Below are 23,676 nucleotides of genomic sequence, written 5' to 3'. Positions count from 1 at the left end.
AGTTTATAAAGGTGACTATTGTAATATAATTCCTTGTTGTCATGTATAAGTTCTTATTCCCACTATTTCATTTACACTTTAGTACGTCAGTTTTTGAAATACTTTACAATTTATTTAGTTTTTAAAATTGTAGGCCTATAATATAAATAATAATAACACAATGATGATGATTTTTTTTTTTCGGGAATTCGCCCAAAACAAGGGCCACTCTGGGTAATGGGCTAGATGATGATGTCGAGTATACAGTCAAAGACATGATAACGCGTATTCAATACATACATATATAAGGCCTAAAGAGATTTACTAAACGAGCTTAATACTTTAATTACGATCTTGAAATGCAGTTTGACAATAATATTCTACCTTTTGTTAAAAACTAATGTAAAATGCGAATCAATCATTGTTTTCATCGTATAGTTAGGCTATCTGCAACGGTATCAAACTAGTACGGTACCAACTTCTATTGTGGATCAGTCGATTCTACCACTGTCACCAGATACAAACGTTTAGACAGATAGACAGCCATCAGATTAGACACGAATCTGATGGCTGTATAAGAATCGGGGTGTGTGGATTCACATTTGCCATTTTAACCCATTTTTTTTTTTTTTTTTTCTTGTTTTGTTTTTTACTTTTTAATCGTAATTTCATATTAACGCCTTGTTCTCTGTATTTTAGTTATTCCCTTAATTAGACATCGTATTTTATCATGATTCAGAACTTACTAGAAATAATTGAATAGGAAATTTCGAATAACATTATATAGGCCTAATAATAAGCAATTATTGCTTACGGTAAAGAAGCTTAACTCTACATTTTTTTTGCACTTTGTGTTGCTACTGCCATAATATGTAATTATATTCAATGTACCGGTACTGCTTTATATTCGTGTTTAAATTTACTTTAATATTTTAAATGTATTCTTGGCAATGTTTGTATCCAGACAAAGAATAATCATTTTATATAATTTGTATTTAATTATGATAAACCAGGAAAGAATCGGTTTTTGTGCGCATTTTCATTACAGTGCCAAATAATTTTTTTTCTTGATTTAACCATTTAAAAAATAAGATGTTGGCCAATAATATCTGTTTATGTGATATCAGATGGTATGACCATGTGGTATGTTTATTATTTTTATATTAAGAGTTGTATCTTTGACACGGAAATAAATATTTTGTTATTATTATATAACGACAGTGAGAATTATGATTATGTCTAATGCAGCGCTTCAATAACATTATTATTTGTTAATTTATTAAAACAACAATTCTTGAATTAATATTTTATTTATAATTTAAAATATAAGTTTTCATTCCAGAACAATATATTATATTGGGGTTGGGGTGGTTCATGGTCTATAAACAAGTTCCCGTTGTTGGATGTGGGTAAAGCTTGATTGCATGGAAACCAAGCTTTACTCTTGTCTTTTCTTAATTTGCACTTTCTCCAAATATTGTTAAATATGATTTGAACAATATTGTTAAATATGATTTGAAGAAACAAACTGAATGTGCCTGCGGTCTTTGATTTTAATATAAAGTACGCCTACATGAAAACTTCAATTTTGTGTATTGTTAAAACATTTGAGGCCATTTTAAGTAATTATCATCGTTATATTGGTTTATGTTTTATAAACGAAATTCTGTTTGCAGAACAATATTCATCTGATCTATCATATTCTTGGTGGTGATTAGGTCAGGCTTAAGATCACAGTCTCCAGGATCGTTGCATTTTGTGTTCTCTATTGGTCGGCTATGCTATATACAAATCACAGATGACCTTGTCTTGATTTTTGTTTATAATATAGTCCTTGTGATGAATGCTCATCTTCCGGACTCCACCTGTTCTGTTCATTTTCTTGAGCCGTTTCTTTAACAAACGATCTGGTTGGTAGTCTTTTAATCTGTTTCGGAGCCCGATTCTTGAAACAAGGTAACGTTCGCGGCGAAGGAGGTCTGTCGAATGAAACTGCTGTTTCCATTGCTACTTGGGGCCTATCTGCTCCACTACCAACAGACGACTGACTTACCGGTGTGGACCTTCAATAATAGAAAAATATTTAGTAAATCAATCGATTGGCCAGCAGCGAAGGCGTAGCCCATCATAATGAGGTTGGGAAATGAAGAGTTTTACTGCATTCAGTCTGGGTTTATGAGTAAGCAAACTGTATTCAATTTTAGTTTCGTATTTGTCACCTCTTTTATATAAATATAATATAATACCGACAGAAATCGCTGCTGAAGGTACGCAACTACAAGGCAGAAAGGCCCTTACGCTTTGCCAAATAACGTGGGTCGTAAGAATGCTTCTCAACCGCACAAAGAACTAGCAACAAATTGAAATACATGGGTAATAATTTAATACGCCACTACAAATTTTATGTGGCCTTTGATAAAGTGCCGCATGCAAGATTTATTATTGGGTGTTTGATCATGATATTGATGGACATTTGGGTCTTGAGTTATAAAATTGGCTATCGGATCGGTTACAACGAGTATTAATGGTAGGAAGTTACGTCAGTACCAGTTGTGTACCCTAGGGCTCAGTTTTGGGTCTTGTACTCTTCCTTGTTATATTTGTCAATGATATTGATACCGTTGTCGATTCGCTTTTTTTAAATTTGCAGAAGACACTACTAAATTGTTCAACTGTCTTGACTAAAAAAAATAAAATGATTTGCATAGTCTGTGTACTTGGTGCCAGGACTGATGTTGATGATTTTATGTACCTAAATGTAAAGTAATGCACTTAGGTCATAATAATCCCGAATTTATTTATGAGATGGAAGGAACTGTTTTTAATGAAGTTGAGTAGGAAAAAGGTCGACCTAGGTGGTTTATTGATAATCAGGGGTGGCGCCAGCGGTGGGGCCGGTGGACACAGCCCCCCATCGGGGAGTGCTCTCCCCTCCCTTCCCCCCCCCCGTCGGGGAGAAAAAGCACAATTCGTCGGGGAGAAAAAACAATTATAATGTAGGCCTATTTTCTACTTATTAGTAGACTCTAAAATCGATTAAATAAGTCTTTGAAACCCCTAAATTGATACATTTTTGGGGGCTTCTCCCCCCTGGACCACATTCGAAACATTTAATCAAAGCTCGACCACGCCCACATTGCTTTCGTCGGGAAAATCCTGGCGCAACCCCTGTTGACAATTCTTTCAAACCCATCATAACATTGTGTGTTGTTGCAGTTAACTGCTAATCGGGTACTCGGCAGTGATCTTTTAAATATACGGCAAGTCAGTTGCTAAAATTAGGTAAATTTGACTAGTTCGTCCGCACCTTGAATTTTCAGTCCGGTGGTCTCCGCAGTTGAGAAAAGATATTTATTAGGAAAGGTCCAAAGACCTGCTACTAAAATTTCCAATGTATGAAAAACTTTTATGAGGAGCGTGTTATTAGGCCTATAGCTTTTAATTTAATAACATAAGGCCTACTTTAGAAATAAGAAGCACCAAGGGGACTTAGTCGAAACCTATTATAGCTATACAATCTTACATGGAAACGAGAATATCGATGGGGACTTGCTTTTTGAATTTGCAGTTAGTTCGGTTACTCGAGGGGGTGGGGGGTTGTGGTCATAGATGGAAATTAAAAAAGCCTTATGCTCACTGACCTATGCGCTAGGCCTAAAAGTATAGGAAGCACTTTTTTCACAAAGGGTGGTGAACGGATGAGATGCTCTTACCGCCCACACCGCGGAATCTGAAAGACTTCACATTAATTAGAAAAGATACCAGAAGACGAAGAAGGGGGGGGGGGGCAACTAAAGATTGGAAACGGCTCACCAGCCCTCGGTAAATATAAATAAAATGAGTAGCGTTGCCGTGAGTTATGTACCTAAGCCTATGTTACTTATGTAAACACCATTTTATTTGTCTGAACCTGGTTGATCTTGAACTATTCTGTAGCCTATATTACCTTGAACAGTGAACTTGTCTCTGTCTATTAATAAAAAAAAATTTAAAAAACACTCTAAGCTAGGTTGGACTTATTTCTGTTACGGAAAAAATGCTGCAAATCGAAACGATCACTAGCCTAGGCGCCGGCCTAGCCTAAACAACATTTTTAAAGAAAATGTTGCTACGATACAGCATTTGTTTATCCGCGCAATACTTTCTTTCTGAGCGCATGTCTTTAGTTGTTCCATCGACGCATATTTTGAGCGCGCTTCGTCATTATTTTGAATGAAGTTTAATTAGAAATTACATAAAATCAATAAAAAAATAAAATTCCAATCAAAAAATATAAATGTTATGAATCAGGGATTAATTAGATGGAATATGCCATAGGAATAATAGGTAGTTGTGGAAGAGGCAAAGAAACCGAAAAGAAGAGGCAACTCATTCTACGCGCATTGCCTAGCCATGTATATCAACACGAGCGTACGCAACGTGTGCATTGTAACAACACTTACTGTCATGGAAACGTTCTGAGAACAGAATACCTCCATAAAAAATAAGCATAGAATGAAAGCATAATTCGAAACAAGCAACACATCATTCCGTGAAGTAAAAAAGCCTAGGCCTAACCCTGTGTTCTTTCTTTACACGATTTGTTTTTCATCGAATTGGTTTCAAGTTATAGGCCTATTTTAGTTAGTGTTTTTTTGTTGTTGTTGATGTAATGAGCAGTACTAGAATTTTAACATGAATTACTCGGATAAAAATCAATCCACACTAAATCCAGAAGATTGTCATTGTAACATCGAAGTTATCAATGAGGACAATTCGATAATAGGAGAAGAGCATAATAATTGTAATCGCACCAAAACGTATGAAAATGAAAGGTAGGTTCGAGAGTAAATGTTTACTTTCTTAGTGTTAGAATGTGTAGGCCTATAGGTTTAACTTACTCTTAGGTCTAAAGATTAATGGGTTTTAATATATAGGCCTAGGCTTTAGCCTTTTTCATACCTCATTGTCAATGCCATAAAACCAATTTAGCCTAGTAGGAAGGAGGACGATTTTCTGACGTGGTTAATCATTATTATTATTATTATCATTATTATTATTATTTGGTGCTTAGACACCTTGTTTATTTATGTCTTATAAATTGACCTATTATTTTCAGGTTCCCTTTTTGAGTTGAGCAACCAAATGTTAATTGACGTCTGTATACGCGCGTCTGTAAGTTTCCTTGAAACCCACCCTCCAGCATGAAGGAAAAAAAAATCGCCTGATGCCTATAAAATAACTTATAAAATTCACCAAACTTCGTAAAATATCCGTGCTTCAAGGGGGGTTCGCCCCCTGCACCCCGACCGAAGGCATGGCCTGGCTGGCCCAAGCCTAGATGCTCGCTTCGCTCGCATACTGCACCTTAAGAAATGCACCCCCACCCCACTTTCAAAAACGTTCCGCCGCCGTTGGTATCATTAAGGATTTGTATGGTAGAGGGTAGTTTTAGTAGGCCTATGTTTAATGATGAACTAGGCTAGGCCTACTGAATATTTTCGAATTATTCATATTTCATTGCATACGTAAATCATCTTCATTTAGCAGGGTAGGTATGAACTTCACATTAATAATAGACTAAATAAACAATACATAATCATTGTCTCTGCTACTATACGATTTTAAATTGATCTGATGACGTCTTGTTTGCACATTTTAGGAATGACATTAGTGAAGTAATTGATGCAGTTGTAACAGAACTGAACTACAATCAAGATGACGGACCCAGCCATCAATCTTTATTTGAAATGTCGCAACAACCGTCAGAATATTGTTTTCCGGATAATGTAATATACGATGACGCAATGTTCTCATCGGATCTTGAAGATAATTCATCGTTGTCACACGAGTTAACACCTGTTATGTACTCGGACACAGATCTACCGGACAAAGATCGTCACCATGTGTTGTGCGTATTGGAGACTGAAGACGAACTTTTAACACCAACGCCCCATGGTGAACCAGTACCCGACACTCCAGAGGACGTAAAACTTGCGACCAGCAGTGGTAGTAAGGAGTCGAATACGTGCATGCAGTATTTTAAATCGAGAGATAGCATTAAAGATGAGGAAATGTATCAAACCGATGATCATCGTGATGGTGATACACGTCATTACCGTGCATATTATGGTGTTGATGATGACAAGCTTCCTATTGATCAAGATGACAGCTCTCCCACGAGTTGTGACGGAGGGCCTGGAACAACGCCCTCGCCGCAGAACCAGCCGTTACACTTCACGCAATACTTATTGTCAGGCGTACATGAATACATAATGCCAATTGCAGCGCATTGTCAGCCCTGTACTTCTTCAACGGATAAATTTACTAATGATGACATTAGAGTGGCCAAAAACCACATTAATGAAGAATTGCGTTCGACCATCAGTAAACAGAAGGAACAGACGTTTCAATGTAAAACAGAGGAATATAAAGATCATACTACTTCGGCAGTAATCAAGCAGGAAGAACCTGACGTCAACATAAATGCGGTGACACCACCTCCAGCATCTGCACTACCAGCCGTTCCTGCCCGTTGGCTTGAAGACATCGCCATGTCTTTGACAGGAATGCTTGATTCATGCAATCGAATGATTCCCGTATGCGCAAGCGATGAACCGGTAAAAAGTTTTAATGATGATAAAATACTTGGCGATACGACACCGACTCCGCCATTACCGGCAGAAATTCTTTCTGTTGACGAATCCTGGTATTTTGGTGGTAGACCTTCCAAAGACGATACAATGAACGATAAAGTTTGCTCACAAAACCCTACAGACTCGGATTCGGTCGAATCAACCTCGGCTTTTATACCCGTCTGTCCAGCAGTTTGTGATCCAAACAATTTGTTTCAAGTTCAATGTCTTTCAGAGGAAGAAATACGTTTTACTGATATGCCTGCAGGTGCAAATGATCAAGTTTGCTTCGACAATGAATCAAATAAGCCTATTTCCCTACAAAAGCGAGAGGATAATACAAAGTTAAATCATTATTTTGATACATGCGCAACCCAAGATATTGATAAAACTTCAGAAACTGTTTGTGAATATTTAACATGTTTATCACTTGAGAAAGAATCTAGAAATGTAAAGGTTAATCCGATTATTCAGACCAACAAGCTAATCAAAAGTTTTGATATTGAAACAGTTGTACCAAAAGTATCTGATAAATCAAAATTATCCGACGATGAAACTGAACAACAATCGATCGGTAACGCGTTATGGATTCGTCAAACATTTGTGAATCCAATGATCGAACAAATAAATGAAAATAATACAGCTTATTCCGATCTGCAATGGGATGAAATAATTTCTTGTCAGCCACAAAGCACAACAGAGGAAATTGATTCTGACACGGAAACGACCGATGTTTACAAATCTATCAAAGTGTTGTCGTCAGAAAAGCATCAATGTGCTGGTCAGAAAAAGGACAAAGGTCTAAATATTGATATAGTTGATGTTACAGCAGAGGAGTCTGGAGTTAAGACTACAATTGAGAAGGAAATGAATCCACAAAATTTTGGACACCCTGGTACCCCAGAAAATAGTCGATTATATGGAAATGACTCTGAAATTGATCATCAGAATCTAAGTAAGTTATATGATAATCTGCCCGAGAGTGACCAGTTATTACTGCGCAGAGAATTGAGTGATACTGGTGATTTCTTTGTTTTAGAGTCAGACAGTAGTTGTTTGAAGAATAAGAAAGTTAAACTGATTACTTCAATCCATTCTTCTGATGAATGTCTGCAGAAAAATACAATTGATGTCACCAATCATCGCAACTTCAATATATATCATTCCGAGGATTCAGGTGGTAATAGTGTGGAAGATCCTGATCGAATTCTTGTCTGCGACCCTCATCCAGAACAAAAGTATGCCACAGTGCATCCTAAATGTGAGGAAACGAAGTCATACGATTTCACTAAATCTAAAGGAAGTATTTCAGAAGCCAAAGCCACAATTCCATCAAATTCCACTTATGTTCAAATCGATGTGTCTGAATCGACTCAGACGGAAGCCCTGTCTCTTGAGGGGCATCACCAACAGGGTGCCAGAAGTGATACGGTATTGGAAATCCACTGCATGCCGGACCCAATGAATAGAAGTGTATATAACGTTTCGTACTTACCGCGATCATTTTCATCATCAGAGCCAAATTCAAATTACAGTATAAAGTCATTAACCGATGAATCCATCGAGGATGTTTTGATTATAGAAAAAAGACATGAAAATCACAAGCCAAACACGTCAACCTTTGTAGGAACCGCACCCCCGTCTCTTAATAATGATAGCGAAAACGCGTCACCTTCATTGAGCAATGATAGAAGTAACGCTTCACGTAATATAAGTAATGACAAAATCTACAATGAGGTAGTGACAGGCGAGGGCATGCATGTGTCACAAAACTGCTTAACAAGTGAGCAACAGATAAATCTGCTTCATGATGCCCTTCAAGATATACCGATACCTCTTACCAGAGAAAATAATGAATATGCACCCATGGAAGAAGAGATGAACTTTGGACAAGAGGAGTTGATAAGAGCTTTGCCTAGAAATAATTCTCACAAGATTGTCACAATCTATGACCAAAATAATGACAATGAAGATGATGGGTTGCTACCAATCGCAACTGGATTTGACCCTGATTGGATGGAGCGTAAGCCGACAAAATTTCCAAATGCTCTGCAGGACGATAAACATGAACAAACGATTGGAGCTGCTGAAAACCCAGTTGGTGAACTTCTACAGCGATCTTTGTCCCTCATAGAAACAGCCGAGTCTGATCGCAGCGCCGCGTTGCAGGATCTCAGGGAAGCAACTGACGTTAGAAGGCAGATAATAATAGCTGCCAGTAATCTGGACATGCTTCACGAAGATTTAGAGAGTTCAAGATCAGCTGCGGATTGGCATCGATGTCAGTTACGCAGGGTTGAGATGGAATGCGACGTCCTGAAGTTAGAAGCGGAGAATATTTTAGGGTCTTTGTCAGAGATCAACAAACCACAGAATTCATAATTGCTGGCCTACTTTTAAAACAACGATGAACGTTCAATGGTCTACAGTGTGTCACAAGTTTACTGCGTTATTTATTGTATTTCGCCTTTCACTAAAAATGATACATTCGTATTATACTGATTTTAAAATAAATTTTAGGACTAAATGTATTTAATTATTCATTCAAACATTAAATGAATGTTATAATTTATAATGAAGCATTACTAATGTAGCCTATTTATTGAATTGAAGTCTCAATATATACACAGCTTGCAGAAATAACAAATGTATGCAACAACCTAACTAGATTTACATAACGAAATGAGATAGGCCTATGAAAAGGAATAATGTTCACTAAAATAAAGTAAAAAGGCCATTTTATTCTAAGTTTCGCTTTTATTAAAGCATCATAAAATATAAAATAAAAAGAGAGAAAAAGATATACACAAGTTACCAGAAAGCCTAATTATGTACATTTTAATTACATAAGCCACGCTAAATGAGGCATGGAGGTAAGGTAGACCTAATTAACCAATCAGAAAGAAAGAAAGAGTGTAGGCCTACTATAACGAGAAAATAATGGAAAAGTAACATGAATAAACAAACCGTCGGGCAGTCGGACCGAAAAAAAAAAATAGGCCTAGTTTTTCCATCCCAGCTATTTCCGGCCATCTAGACGGTCACAATTTGTTTTTTTTTTAAATCTCGTTTTGGGAGGAGACACGGACATCTTAGCTCCCCCCCCCCCCCATAAGTTATATCCTAGAGCCGCCACTGACATAGTATGCCTTTTTCTATTATTATTATTATTATTATTATTATTATTATTATTATTATTATTATTTTATTCCTGATGAAATGCTTTTGTAAAAGGTGCAGTATGGTGTAGGCTCTTCTAAACCAACTGCAAGTTTACCTTCTTTTAAAAGGCAATAAATGTATCTTGTATCTTATAAATTCCTTACTCTCTAAATAGAAATTCCCATCTCTGAAGAAAATAACCAACAATTACTGTGGGAAAATAACCCCCATCCGTGTTATAAATATCAATCACCCGTGCTGGGAAATTACAATCACCCTATGGAAAATACCTAACCTTGGCTTGCAGTATGAAATAATCTCTAACCCTGAAATACGACTATAGTTTTTTCTGACATGTATCAGAGCAAGGAGGTAATACCCTTTGATAATAAGTTTTATCAAAATGTTGCGGCTGTGCTCTGAAAGAGTCTTTACCCGATAGACAATCTTTGCTGTACAGCGCCCTCTAAAAGTTATTCTTTGAAAAACATGGCGACTTACATGGCAAGAGCAGATCGTTCAGAACGCTATGAAAAAATTAAATTTCTTGGAGAAGGGCAGGTAAACTTAAGACATGGGTAGGAAAGTGAAAGTATCATAATGTATATAAGCTTATAATTTACATGTTTTGCAGTGCTAGTTAGGCTAGATCCAGCCTAGCCTGAGCTCTATGTTTATTTGGCCACCAAAACAACTAGGCCTAGGCCTAGCCTAGGCTAGGCCTACGCTACTACTAGCTACAGTAGTAGGCCTAGGCTCAGCCTAGCTACTAGTACTAGGCTCTAGGCTGGGCCCTAGGCGTAGACCTTTTTCACTCAGCAAATACTGGGCGCTAATGCACTTTAGTACTGTAACACTTCTATCTTCAAAAATTGTCTTTTTACCTACTGTGCGCTCCTAACAATATCTTACGATTCTTTTTCATCCAGTTCTCTCAATAATTACACCAGTTTTTCGCATTTTAATTACTAAAAACAACGTTCTTTCCCAGCAATTCATGACGGTAGCGACTCGCGATGTTTGTTTATAAATAATTAATTGCCAGGTTGTTATCCAATTTTAAGGACAGCTCTGTTCGTTGCCAGGTTTGATTTTTTTTCATTTTGTTAAAGAGATTTTTCATAAATTGTTATTTGTATTTTTATCTGTATTGTTTATATCGTTGTTCTGGTACAGCGCAATATTAATAATGACATGTATACATTTAGGGACAACAGCTATTATTTCGTCGGGGAAATCTGACCCCTCGTCGGGGCATCGCCCCCACCCGAGGCCCTGGGCGGCCCCAGACCCTCAACTAATGGGCCCTGGCAGCGAAGATGTCGCGGGGCTCGTGGCCACTCTTGGCGGCCCTGTTGACGGTAATTAGTATGACCGCATTTGAGCAAACAATAATTATCACTCATAGCACCTTTATTACATTTAGACCCAAAATGATTTCACATAGGACCTTTATTACATTTAGATCCAAAACTTATTACAATTAGAACCTTTATTACATTTAGACCCTAAAATTATTACACATAGGAATTGTATTACATTTAGACCCAAAAATTATTACAATCAATCAATCATTTGTCAATCATGGCCATTATTACACTGCATTTAGGACATTGCATTTAGGACCTTTATTACATTTAGTCCCAAAAATTCTTAGAACCTTTATTATATTTAGACACAAAAATTATTACACATAGGACATTTATTACATTTAGACCCAATAATTATTACACTTTGACCCTTTATTACATTTAGACCCAAAACTTATTACACATAGGACCTTTATTGCATTTAGGCACAAAAATCATTACACTTAGAACTTTTATTACATTTAGACCATAAAATGCATAATACTTGTATTATATTTAGACCCAAAAATTATTTCAATCAATCATTTGTCAATCATGGCCATTATTATACTTAGGTCATTGCACTTAGGACCTACATATATTTATTTATACATTCTTTTATAAAGTATGCATGTTCTGCTGCCTTCCTTTTCCCTTCTTTCACGAGCCATCGAAATTGTCATACTGTTTTAGTGGAGTCTTGCGCTCAACAATAAGTTCTGAATATCTGAAGCTTCATTTTGATTTACTAATTTTGGCAACAGCATTAGGCTCGATCGCCAATTCGCCATTGGAGATGACGGATGGAGCCATAGGCAGTGGTTTTTAGTAATAAAATGCTAAAAACCGATGTTCTTAAGCAGAATCTGAATGAAGAAACACCGTAAGATATTGTTAGGAGCACACAGTAGGTAAAAAGACAATTTTTGAAGATAGAAGTGTTACAGTACTAAAGTGCATTAGCACCAAATACTGTATCTTACCACCACAACACTAAAGAATGCATGTAGGAAAGAACAAAATATTAATATGTTATAACCAGTGCATTAATGCAGCAATTACGATTCCACGCAACTATTTTCATAGCGCTTTTCCTTGCAAATTTGAGTTGGTTTTTTAGGTATCTTTCACACAATTAAAAAACTTTACAGTATGGGGGCTAACCATATGGAAAAAGCATGATATCCTTTCTCCAGATGTTCAAACCCCTTGAATGCAAAACTTGGGAGACTTGAGGTGTGCTGGAAAAGTGGGCCCCACCGAAATGTGGAAAGTCTAATGTTTTTTTCATGCATGCACTCTTTCTGATTGATAGCATTTTAAAAACATGGAAATAATTAATTATTGGTTCTAAAAAAGCCACTAATAAATAGCTGTTTTTTATATTTTGGTGTTCTTCTGTTTTTGAAATTCAAAGAAAATTTTACAAAATTTGGGAGACCAGGAGATTGCATAAAAATTCTGGCGATTTCCAATTGTATCGGGAGACTAAAGTTAGAATGTTCTTCGTGTATCATCAATAACATTGGTCATACATACTGTGTCCCTTCACTTTTTCTGTCTAGGCTGGTGTGCCCTCCCTCCCATAAATATCATCCCCTACTGTAACTGTCACCATAAACGATAAAAAAAATCCTTTTTGAATGGCAAAGTGTTCGATTACCTGAAGAATCAGCAATGAAAATCATGTTTTTCTGAGTGGTTAACATTTACAGTAATAGTTGTATGGGAATGAGCCTCTATAAAACTGGTAATCACTCAAGATTCTGTCAATTTTCATTTCATCAGTTTGCTACAGTATACAAAGCCAAAGATGTGGAAACTGATAATATAGTTGCTGTTAAAAAGGTTTGTTATTTTTCATTTTTTGGATTATGAATATCAATAAAATCATTAGGTATAATTATTATGTTATTAATATTTTATTATGAATTATAAGTTATCAGTATAATGTTAATGCTTATTAATTTACTCCTTTTTTTCATTTTATGTTAATTTTTTAATAATTTAATTCAGATTCATAAATGTCAACAATATGAAATCCAAAGGTTTAGGGTACCTGAATTTGGTTTCAAAGTCTTGGGTTTGAATCCTGAAAGATAATAATATATTCTCTCAAAATATTTGTAATTTGATACATTTTAGTTAAACACATCCAGCTACTTTATTTTCTCTCACATATTTTAGCCTGCATATGTAATGTGCTTTAAAACCAATGTTTAATACTAGCCTGGTCTCTATTTCCCATACTTCTTGACCATCTGTAACCCTTATTTTTTAGACACCTAATTTCCATAACTTTAATTTCCTTACCTCTAGCTTTCATATGCCTATTTGACATGCCCTTTATTGTTCTGGTCTCCCAGAGATGGCTATATGTAGCCCCAAAGCATGTATGATTTTGGATTGTGCATTAAAATTCAATATTATTAATAACGGTTTGCAGTAAAATATTGACTTTGAAGTATTTTTCCAGATTAAACTGGGTCATAGAACAGAGGCAAAGGATGGAGTGAACAGGACAGCATTAAGAGAAATTAAACTTTTACAAGAACTCCATCATGAAAATATCATTGGTGTAAGTAAGTTTACTGTATTCAATCATAAATCATGCATACATTTGCATGAAGTAATGATTTATTATATATTTTACATTGCACCTGGTAGCCAAAGCATGCAATATTCTTTGCAAATGCATAATAAAATATGAAACAAACTTTGATTTAGCCTACTTAAGGCCCCAAAATTTGGTTTTCAGACATTTATAAAATCTTTTTTGTTCTGATAGTTAAGTGCAACCACCTTTCACACTACTTAATGGAAACAGTTCAACAATGTATTTTATGACAGTACATTTTAAATACAATAATTCTCAAGTATGTTGTAAAACTTTATATCTTATGTAACAAACATTCTATTCAGTTTATAACATGCAGGTTTTGGCTAATGCAGTCACCTCATATCTGACTGTGTAAATTCTGCTTACTCATGTTGAACAGCCATTTTCAAAATGTACTATGATCCACTAAAATATTGGATGATAATATATTTTTGAGAAAAAAGTATGTCTCCATTGTGATTGGATGGAGACCTTCTGATTACCAATCAGCTTATTAAATTTTGGAAAATCATATGAATTGGGAATTGTCATTCTAGTCTTATAATAAATCTGTGGGTTGAATTAAGGTGAATAATATTTTAGTTTTAATCCTGTTTGTCTCGCCATTGGAATGACATTTTGAAATTGGTCGTCGAGCCAGCAACATTTTTCCGGGCCTAAGGCAACTGGCATGTGATAGTCGTTTGTCTCCCTGTCATTCCCAGATCATAACATGTTGATGTCATAAACTTTTGGTGCTCATATGCCACCTTGGGATTAAGTTTCACAGAACCATTCCAGGTGGGGGTTGGTGTCGGGGTCATTTACAATTTACTAGTCATTGTATTCTAATTTTGTATTTATGTGATATGTTTATATATCTTTGCGCTTGATTCAGTTGCAACAATTAATAATATTATGGTATTAATATTTTGTTATATTGATATATTTTATGATTATTTCATGTTTTTCTATTTTCTAATAGCTACTGGATGTATTTGGACACAAGTCAAACATTAGCTTAGTATTTGACTTCATGGATATGGATTTAGAGGTAAGAATGCAATGGACACAATTTAGCAGCTCCAAACATGTAGTTGTGATATTCAGTGGCATGAGTGTAGGCTTGGTGTGTGGTGGAGGGTTCAGAAACAATCCCTCACCCCCATAGCAGCAGATTAGTTCCTCAGAGTGTGTTGAAATATTAAAAAATGACCATTAATTTTTCTTCGGAATTGTAATTTCGTTCCACATTCTTAATTTTCGCTTCCCCCAATTTTTGAGTTTTATTGGTTTCTGTTTTAACTCAAATCAGACAGTACATTATATATGTAATTCCTCATAAAGAATATTTGTGGTGAAGTATAATAAGTGATAATGAATATTTATATAAAACCAGAGGATTCACTAATTAGTTTTAAGGACAAAAAAGACAGTAACTCCAAAAAGAGACAGACATTTTGAAATTCAACTTTTGGATCTATTTGATCATTATTAGGAATACTGAGAAGAAAATCTCACCCATCCATATTTACAATATTTACAGAAGTATAACACAAAGCATATACAAAAATTATTAAAAAACAAAATTAAAACTGGTGAATTTTAAAGATGTAATTAAAAATGAGGTGTGTTTTACATTAAGTAGATCACTTATTTTCATGAATAACAATGAATAACAACAATCTTATAGAATATTTATCTCTTTTGCAATATTGATTTCTACAGCATTGCAACTGGTTGTTGAACATGCCATATGCTACATTTTAAAGATCCGCCGCAGCATTACAGTAGAAATAATACTTGCAGCATTGTGAAAGCAGCATTGGTAGTTGGAACATATCATGCCAAATGAAAGAAGCACCCAAAACTGCCACGTGATGTCAGAGAGGGTACATGCCACATGCCACAATTAAAAAAAAAAACTGCTCCAGCGTAATAGTGGAACCTGTCTCTTATACACATCTAGATGTGTATAAGAGACAGGCCTAGGCCTGGCCAGCCAATAGCAGTCATTAAGGAGGAAGAAACCAGAAGAGCATCACTTAAAAGAAAAATCATAGATGAAGCAGGTAATGCATTTACATTTTTAAAAGAAGGACCCTTAAAATAATGTAGAGTTGCCCATGAAGTGGCATTTGGACACTAGGGTCAGTGGGTCAGACATTATTAAATGTATACTATATGACTAGGCCTGATTCTGTTTTGTTCATTGCCAACCATCACTTACCCCATGCATTTTGGTTAAACTCCTCGCATAACAGTGATTTTTATTTATTAATACAGGATTAATCAGTAAAAGGACAGTCATAAAATGGTAAAAGAATCATTTAAATCTGATGTTTCATTATGAAGTTACAAGAGTTTGAAAACACTATTTGAGAAATTATTCTTCAAAGTTTATGTTTTCTGATATTTGTCAAATCAAACCATCATCAAATCATTAAAGATGGGGAAAATAACATCATAGCTTGATGTATAGATATATAAAGCTTAGTGCCTGTCTCTTATACACATCTTTTGATGAGATATCTCAGAAAAATACTGCAAATTATCAAGAAAATGATCGAACAATCCACAGACTGACAGTGAAAGTTTAATAGTCTGGTTTTAATAGTTTATTTAGAAACTTGTGTTATGACTGATTTATTTCCTAACATGATTCAGAAATAAAATTTGAAGTACTTAATAATCTTTAAAATTGAATTCATATTTGAGGTATGTCTGATACATTGGGTGGAGACAGACATATAGTGTGCTATTTCCAAGTATCTAACCTTAATACCTATTCTCTTTGTGACTAAGAATATTTTTTTTTGATGGCTTTGTTCCATGACTTCAACCTTGCTTTATCCCTCTCCTTTTCAATTGTCTTCTGCCTAGTAGTTTTTAAGACGGCCTACTATTCATTTCTCCTTAATTTTGATGCTATAGATACAGTAATTACAATTTCTGTTTTTGTTCAGTTATAGGATTATTTCGAATCCACTTCATGTTCATACTATAATTTCATTGTTATACGTATCCACTTAAATTCAATTTCTTTTTTCTCATAAAATTTATATAGTGTAGAATTTGTACTCCACGTTCAATTTAGGTTTAATTCACTAACTGAGGTGCCAACTCTTATGAGTATGATAAAATCGAAAATTTTATTTTGTCCTAATTTACATATTTCCTATTATTCATTTTTCAGGACATGAAACCAAATAATTTACTAGTAAATGATGCTGGGGTGCTCAAGTTAGCAGATTTTGGACTTGCAAAATTTTTTGGTAGTCCAAATCGAATTTATACACATCAGGTTGTTACCAGGTTGGTGTTTTTTATGTTGGCCCTTAAAAATATATATGAATTTTCATTATTATTATTATTATTATTGGCTTTTCCCAGCAGTACTGGGAAAAGCCATTTTTTGTGTTCAGTTCTGATTTTTTTTTTCTTTTTTTTCTTGCATATATTTTCCCTATCTTTTTGCACTGTTTTTTGCTGGCCGTCACTTTGTTCACTTCCCATGCTTAGAATTTTTCCGTGCTTTGCCGAGGCATAGGCTATATATCAAGGATGTGCCTCCTAATATTTAGTGTCAATCTGTTTTGGGGTGTGCATGTGAGGACCAATTAAATTGATTTAAGGTCAAACAGTCTACACCGGATATTTCAAAAACCGATCAGTTGATCTGAATGAAACTTGATTAATCAAGTTGTTAGAAACATAATGTACCATACAAAGTCAATATAGTTGTAATACAGTAAACATTTTTTGTTGGTATATAATATTAATGATACTATGTTAAGACCTGTCCAGACAATCAAATTTTATTTGACAAAAACATGTGTCATGCCCAAATATGGTCTTAATGATATCACATCATGACAATTTATTGGCACATCATGACTATACAGTATATGGGCATACAATAGTTTATTATCAAATAAAATTTGACTGGACAGATTTTTATATAGCACATTATGCCAAAAAGCCCCAGTCACCAGTCATTGAATCAACACCTGGGGAACAGATGCTCATCTCCCTGGTGAGTATTCCATAATTTTGCCCCTAGTAATCCACATGCACTGACATTTGAACCTGCTACGTACCACTGAAGACAGGAGAGACAATGGATATTAGTGCCTATAGCCCTGTCCAGACTATAAAATTTTATTTAACAAAAACATGTGACATGCTTAAATATGGTCATGATGACATCACATCATGGCCATATATAGGCACATAATGACTATATATGGGCATACAACGTTTTTTAATCTTTTAAGTTATTTGAAAGGCACAAAGAGGCCCTCGTACAATAGTATTAATATTGTTGATGTTTCTATTAAATTTACTTCAATAGATGGTACCGGTGCCCAGAGCTTTTGTTTGGTGCCAGGATATACGGCACTGGTGTCGACATCTGGTCCGCTGGTTGTATCTTAGCTGAGCTTCTTTTAAGAGTGCCCTTCCTAGCAGGGGAAACAGACATTGATCAACTTAGCAAAATATTTGAAGCTCTAGGTACTCCGACTGAAGAAGATTGGCCTGTAAGTCAACATAGTGAACTTTAACACGATTAACTGCATGCGAAAAACCAAAAGCTTGTGTTCAATAAATTATACTTTGTATATTATGTTACAGCTTATTGGAATCATGTCTGTTTTTATCATCTTCATTTATCACTAGTGTGTAGGTTTCTTCATGTCAAAGATATATCATGTCAATTATAATTTCGATGTGAAGTGCATTTTGAGACAAGACTCATTCTTACTCATCCTGCTATACCTTGTAAAAAAAAATAAACATCCTGAAAAGTGACACCTTCCTTATGATTCTTGTCTTTGTTTTTTTTTCTAGGGGATGTCATTATTGCCGGACTTCATCACATTCAAATCATTTCCAGGCACTCTGCTGAAAGATATATTCACAGCAGCTGATGATGATCTACTAGACTTACTTCATCAGTTACTTAAGCTTGACCCAACACAAAGATGCACTGCCGCTGAGGTAAGACACTTGTATATTAAAATAAGTCCTGTTAGTGTTAAGTACACTGTTGTTGAAACCTCCACACATATAGAAGTACAGATGCACCTCCACAAAAATGTACACTTCTGCCTATTAAAGCTCTGTAAAGAGCATGAAATTTTATTTAACAAAAACTGTTGTATGTCCATATATGGTCATGATGTGCCTATATATGGTCATGATGTGATGAGGTGTTCTCATTAAATACCATTGAATTTTGTGTGTATTTTTTTCATTTTAAAGGCCTTACAAATGGCGTTCTTCAGCAATGAACCTGGCCCAACACCCGGCAATAGGCTGCCTAGGCCTGGCCAGCCAATAGCAGTCATTAAGGAGGAAGAAACCAGAAGAGCATCACTTAAAAGAAAAATCATAGATGAAGCAGGTAATGCATTTACATTTTTAAAAGAAGGACCCTTAAAATAATGTAGAGTTGCCCATGAAGTGGCATTTGGACACTAGGGTCAGTGGGTCAGACATTATTAAATGTATACTATATGACTAGGCCTGATTCTGTTTTGTTCATTGCCAACCATCACTTACCCCATGCATTTTGGTTAAACTCCTCGCATAACAGTGATTTTTATTTATTAATACAGGATTAATCAGTAAAAGGACAGTCATAAAATGGTAAAAGAATCATTTAAATCTGATGTTTCATTATGAAGTTACAAGAGTTTGAAAACACTATTTGAGAAATTATTCTTCAAAGTTTATGTTTTCTGATATTTGTCAAATCAAACCATCATCAAATCATTAAAGATGGGGAAAATAACATCATAGCTTGATGTATAGATATATAAAGCTTAGTGCAATAAATAGATTTTAAAAATGTTGACATTCCAACATGTTTTTGGCCATTATCTCCAAAACACAATTTGCAAGGAGTGACTGGTTTGGCTTGTCTGCATGACAATTGTAACCGCAAGACTAAAGTCTTATCAATTTTATTATTTAATTAAAGACTTAAAGTAGCCATTCAAACATTTGCTAGTAGTACCTGTAACTATGGTAAGGAGTTGCACCTCCACTGGTGGTAAACACATGTATGCTGTAAACAAGTATTTTTGGATCCTTGGTTAAAAAAACACAAGAAAAAAACAAAGACCTTTGGTTTTTTGTGTTGGTTACAATCAGGTATAATGCTAATAATGTTATATAAGAAAAAATGAAACAGGGAAGTGATAGTCAAGCTTGCCAAATCACTTGCAAATATTCTCAATAATCAGAGATTAAATGCCATTAAAGTATTCTGAAAAACAATAATGATTCATTAAAATGAAATGGCAAATAAGAAGCTCTTTTGCCATAAAAATAAATATTGATTATACCTCATATAATCCTACTTTCAAAGGAAGCTGTATAATTTTCCAAAACAAATCCCTTGTTGTAAATACATGCTACATCACTGTACGTTCAACAGGTTACGCGATGCACAAGGGACTGGAATAAATACTACAGTAATAACTTGTAATTTCAGCACAGCTTCGTAATTTTGTATCCGACAGAAAAAAAATTACCCCATGTCGAGTATTATTTGATATGGGACTTCTTATCAGTATCTCTTAAGTACTTCAGAGAAGAAATAAAAAGCTTGTTAATATTTTGTCCAGTGATAGGTTAGTTAAAGGGGAAAAATATGTTTAATAGGAAATGAGGCCACTGTAAAGAGATTAAGTTGCGATACGGTGAATAAACACCTTTGAGTGCGTTCTTAGCGATGCAGGTTATTGCCACTAGGTCCAAAGGTTATTACCTGCGACTCTCCGTTACAAAATAATTGGATTTACACTTGAGGAAATTGGTAGATTTCAGCACCTTGTGAAACAAAAAAGCGTGGCTCTTGAAATGTCTAGAATGGTAAAAAAAAAGGTGACCTTTTAATAAAATATTTTATTTGCTATTTATACATAAGAACCTGTTTAGTATCAAGCTACTGTTTTTTTGCTGGCCCAGTTATGCTTTTTAAATTAAAGCAGTTGATTATTTTCTCCTTTTGTAATGATAATTAATACTTTAAAAAAAACAAACATTTATACTCTATTTATTTGAATAAACGTCCCAAGCCTCTATTGTTCAAAAAGGTTTTTGAGAGGGAATTTATTCAAGGGAGACGTTCATGTTTTTTTTTTTTTTTGTGTAAATGGATTTGTATACTCAAAAGATTTATAGAATGTGTTGAGAATGATTTTGCTTCCATTAGATTTGTTTACAGTCATTTAGGGAGTGAAGGGTGTTTATTCCAAATGAGGCTCTAGAGGGGGTGTTTATTTGAGGGGGACGTTTATTCGAATAAAAATGTTATTTACATTATGTTCAAATAAAGAATAAAATATTTTATATCTTTTAGTCTTTCTGGGGTGTGCATGATCATAATTATATTATCTTATATTATTGTTATTGTTATAATATAACTCTAGAGGGGGTGTTTATTTGAGGGGGACGTTTATTCGAATAAAAATGTTATTTACATTATGTTCAAATAAAGAATAAAATATTTTATATCTTTTAGTCTTTCTGGGGTGTGCATGATCATAATTATATTATCTTATATTATTGTTATTGTTATAATATAACTGTGTGTGTACTGTTAAACTTAATTTGTTGGTATTAATATTCTTCTTTATCCTTGTTTTAAGGTTCGTCTGGGAATCTAGTCAAGAAGCTGGTCTTCTGAAAGTGACCTGTCAAAGGTTAGTTAAAATATTTCATAGGTCAGGATGTTGGATCTACCTGTAATGTTATTCAGGTGAAATGACCATCTGACCAGGTGGTGTTCCCATGCAAAGTTTGAGGAATACACTAAATGTACTATCAATGAGGATGAATACAGTTAGCAAATATGGAATTAATTGAATGGGATGTAATCTTTGCCTGAATATTGCATGAGTCACATGTGGTCAGCCATCATGCTAATGACATTTCTTTAGAAAGAAATCTTCCATTAACAATAATGGTATTAAAGGGTGTTGGCTACAGCAGTTGGAGAGTTTGCCGTTCGATGTTTAACATTTTAGATCATTGTTAACAAATTCAACGTTTTGAATCATCAATAACAAATTTGATCATCATTAATTGTGGAACACAACAAGTGCATTTAGGAAGTCGAGTTGGAAAAGAATATGATATTTGATTTTGCGCGATTGCCATATTTAAAGGTGCCATTACAGAATCATATTTGAAATCGCCACATGCTATATTTTGATCACAGTTTAGTGTGTAGCATGGGAGTTGGAAAATCATGTTGTACCATATTTTAAGGCAGCATTGCAACTGGTTGTTGAACATGCCATATGCTACATTTTAAAGATCCGCCGCAGCATTACAGTAGAAATAATACTTGCAGCATTGTGAAAGCAGCATTGGTAGTTGGAACATATCATGCCAAATGAAAGAAGCACCCAAAACTGCCACGTGATGTCAGAGAGGGTACATGCCACATGCCACAATTAAAAAAAAAAACTGCTCCAGCGTAATAGTGGAACATGGCTTGCCACATTTCACTTTCGACGTGATTTTGGAGATGAAGCATGCTACAAGTATAGTCCCATGACTGTTAATTCATATCGGATATTGCATTTCTCTGAACTCTTTGTCCTTGACTTTAACTCTGTTCATTATAATCAATAAATCTACATCTACCCTGTAATAGTAATCAGTGGGAAAACATAAAATCTATCAAGAAAAATGTTTTGAGATGTGATGCTAGTAGAAGATGAAAAGAGTAAAATTAGCGAGATGGGAAAAAGAAATTAGTGTTTCTTCAAACGGGCTGATGAAAGAAGAGCATTACTAAATATTATTTAAATAGCCAAAAAAAAACATTAGGCCATATAATAGTGGTCAGAGAGTCTACTACTAGACAAAATGGGGGAAATGATAGACAAGTGGCATATGGAAACATTTCTTTTATTATTTTTTTATGGTTTCATCTAGAATGAGGGTGCTATTTATGCTGCATATAATGTTGTCAATAAATTAGGATTTTTTTTTTACAGGAATTCATTTTTTATGTAATATAAATAAATCATACCAACAAAAGCCCTCTTGTGCATCTTGTTTTTAAAATAAGAATTAATACAAGACACACTGTAGTTAATATTCCCTAACTTTAGAAAATTCCCATCAGTGTAAACTTTACAACAATGGGAATGCATTTATCCTCAGCGGAGAAAGATTCAACGGGAACACACTCATTAGGCCTATTGTCAGTTGGGGAAACTTCGGAAAAGAAATATCATGACCAATTTTGTCTGGGAAATCAGACAATTTTCACAATAAAATAATTTTTTTTCAACTTTGTCATATCCTATGGTCTGGTGGCTGAGAACTAAGGCTACTAACTACATGAATAAAGTAGAAGCAAAAGAAAAAAATTCTGCTACAAGCGAAGAAACCAACACCATCACTCTGTCTTCCAGCAAACAACGGAATGGAGCTAATGACAAACTTCCCTTTTCTAAAACTGTACAAACGAACCCAGAAGAAAATATCTTCTCAATTAAGATATAAAACAGGCTTCAAGTCAGACGGATACTGTATGTCATTTAGATAAATTTTTCAACTATATTTGGTCATCTTGCAATAATAATAAATTAGGACTGTAGATTACAACAGTGGTGGCCATTTTATACATTGATGTCCGACGCTACGCCAAAGTCGTCGGATAAAAAAATAATTTTGCTGTCCATATAACTTTATTTTGGTTGTCAATCCCTAATATTGTGGAATAAAAAAAGTTGGACCATGACTAAGCCATAATAACACTCTGTGGGAACCCTACCGGAGGTTTTTATTCCGGGACTCTGACTGAGGCTCTAGTAGACCCCTTGGCTCGGACCCCCTGTTGGACACCCTGTCAGCAAATTTTTGGAACCACTGCTGGATCACAACTTAAATCATGTGATGATGAAATGGTTGACATCTATAAAAATCCATCATGTAGTTTGAA

The 23,676-nt window shown here is 34.9% G+C and overlaps 1 protein-coding gene across 1 annotated transcript; it reads left to right on the top strand.

Moving 5' to 3' along the window:
* The first annotated feature begins 10,217 nt into the window (after positions 1-10,217).
* Positions 10,218-22,766, top strand: LOC117110752 (cyclin-dependent kinase 7-like). Its single transcript, XM_033253548.1, is given in 9 exon segments — positions 10,218-10,316; positions 12,893-12,952; positions 13,581-13,682; positions 14,689-14,812; positions 16,820-17,018; positions 18,058-18,244; positions 18,555-18,704; positions 18,969-19,110; positions 21,365-22,766. Coding segments are annotated over 9 exon segments (1,074 nt in total). The 5' UTR covers positions 10,218-10,244; the 3' UTR covers positions 21,403-22,766.
* The last annotated feature ends 910 nt before the right edge of the window (positions 22,767-23,676 follow it).

This window comes from Anneissia japonica, unplaced genomic scaffold (assembly GCF_011630105.1).
Source record: "Anneissia japonica isolate Jap-2015-1 unplaced genomic scaffold, ASM1163010v1 scaffold2756_len2360902_cov194, whole genome shotgun sequence".
NCBI classification, from domain to species: domain Eukaryota; kingdom Metazoa; phylum Echinodermata; class Crinoidea; order Comatulida; family Comatulidae; genus Anneissia; species Anneissia japonica.
The sequence above is the reverse complement of the archived record's forward strand: the minus strand, read 5'-3'. Positions and strand labels throughout refer to the sequence as shown.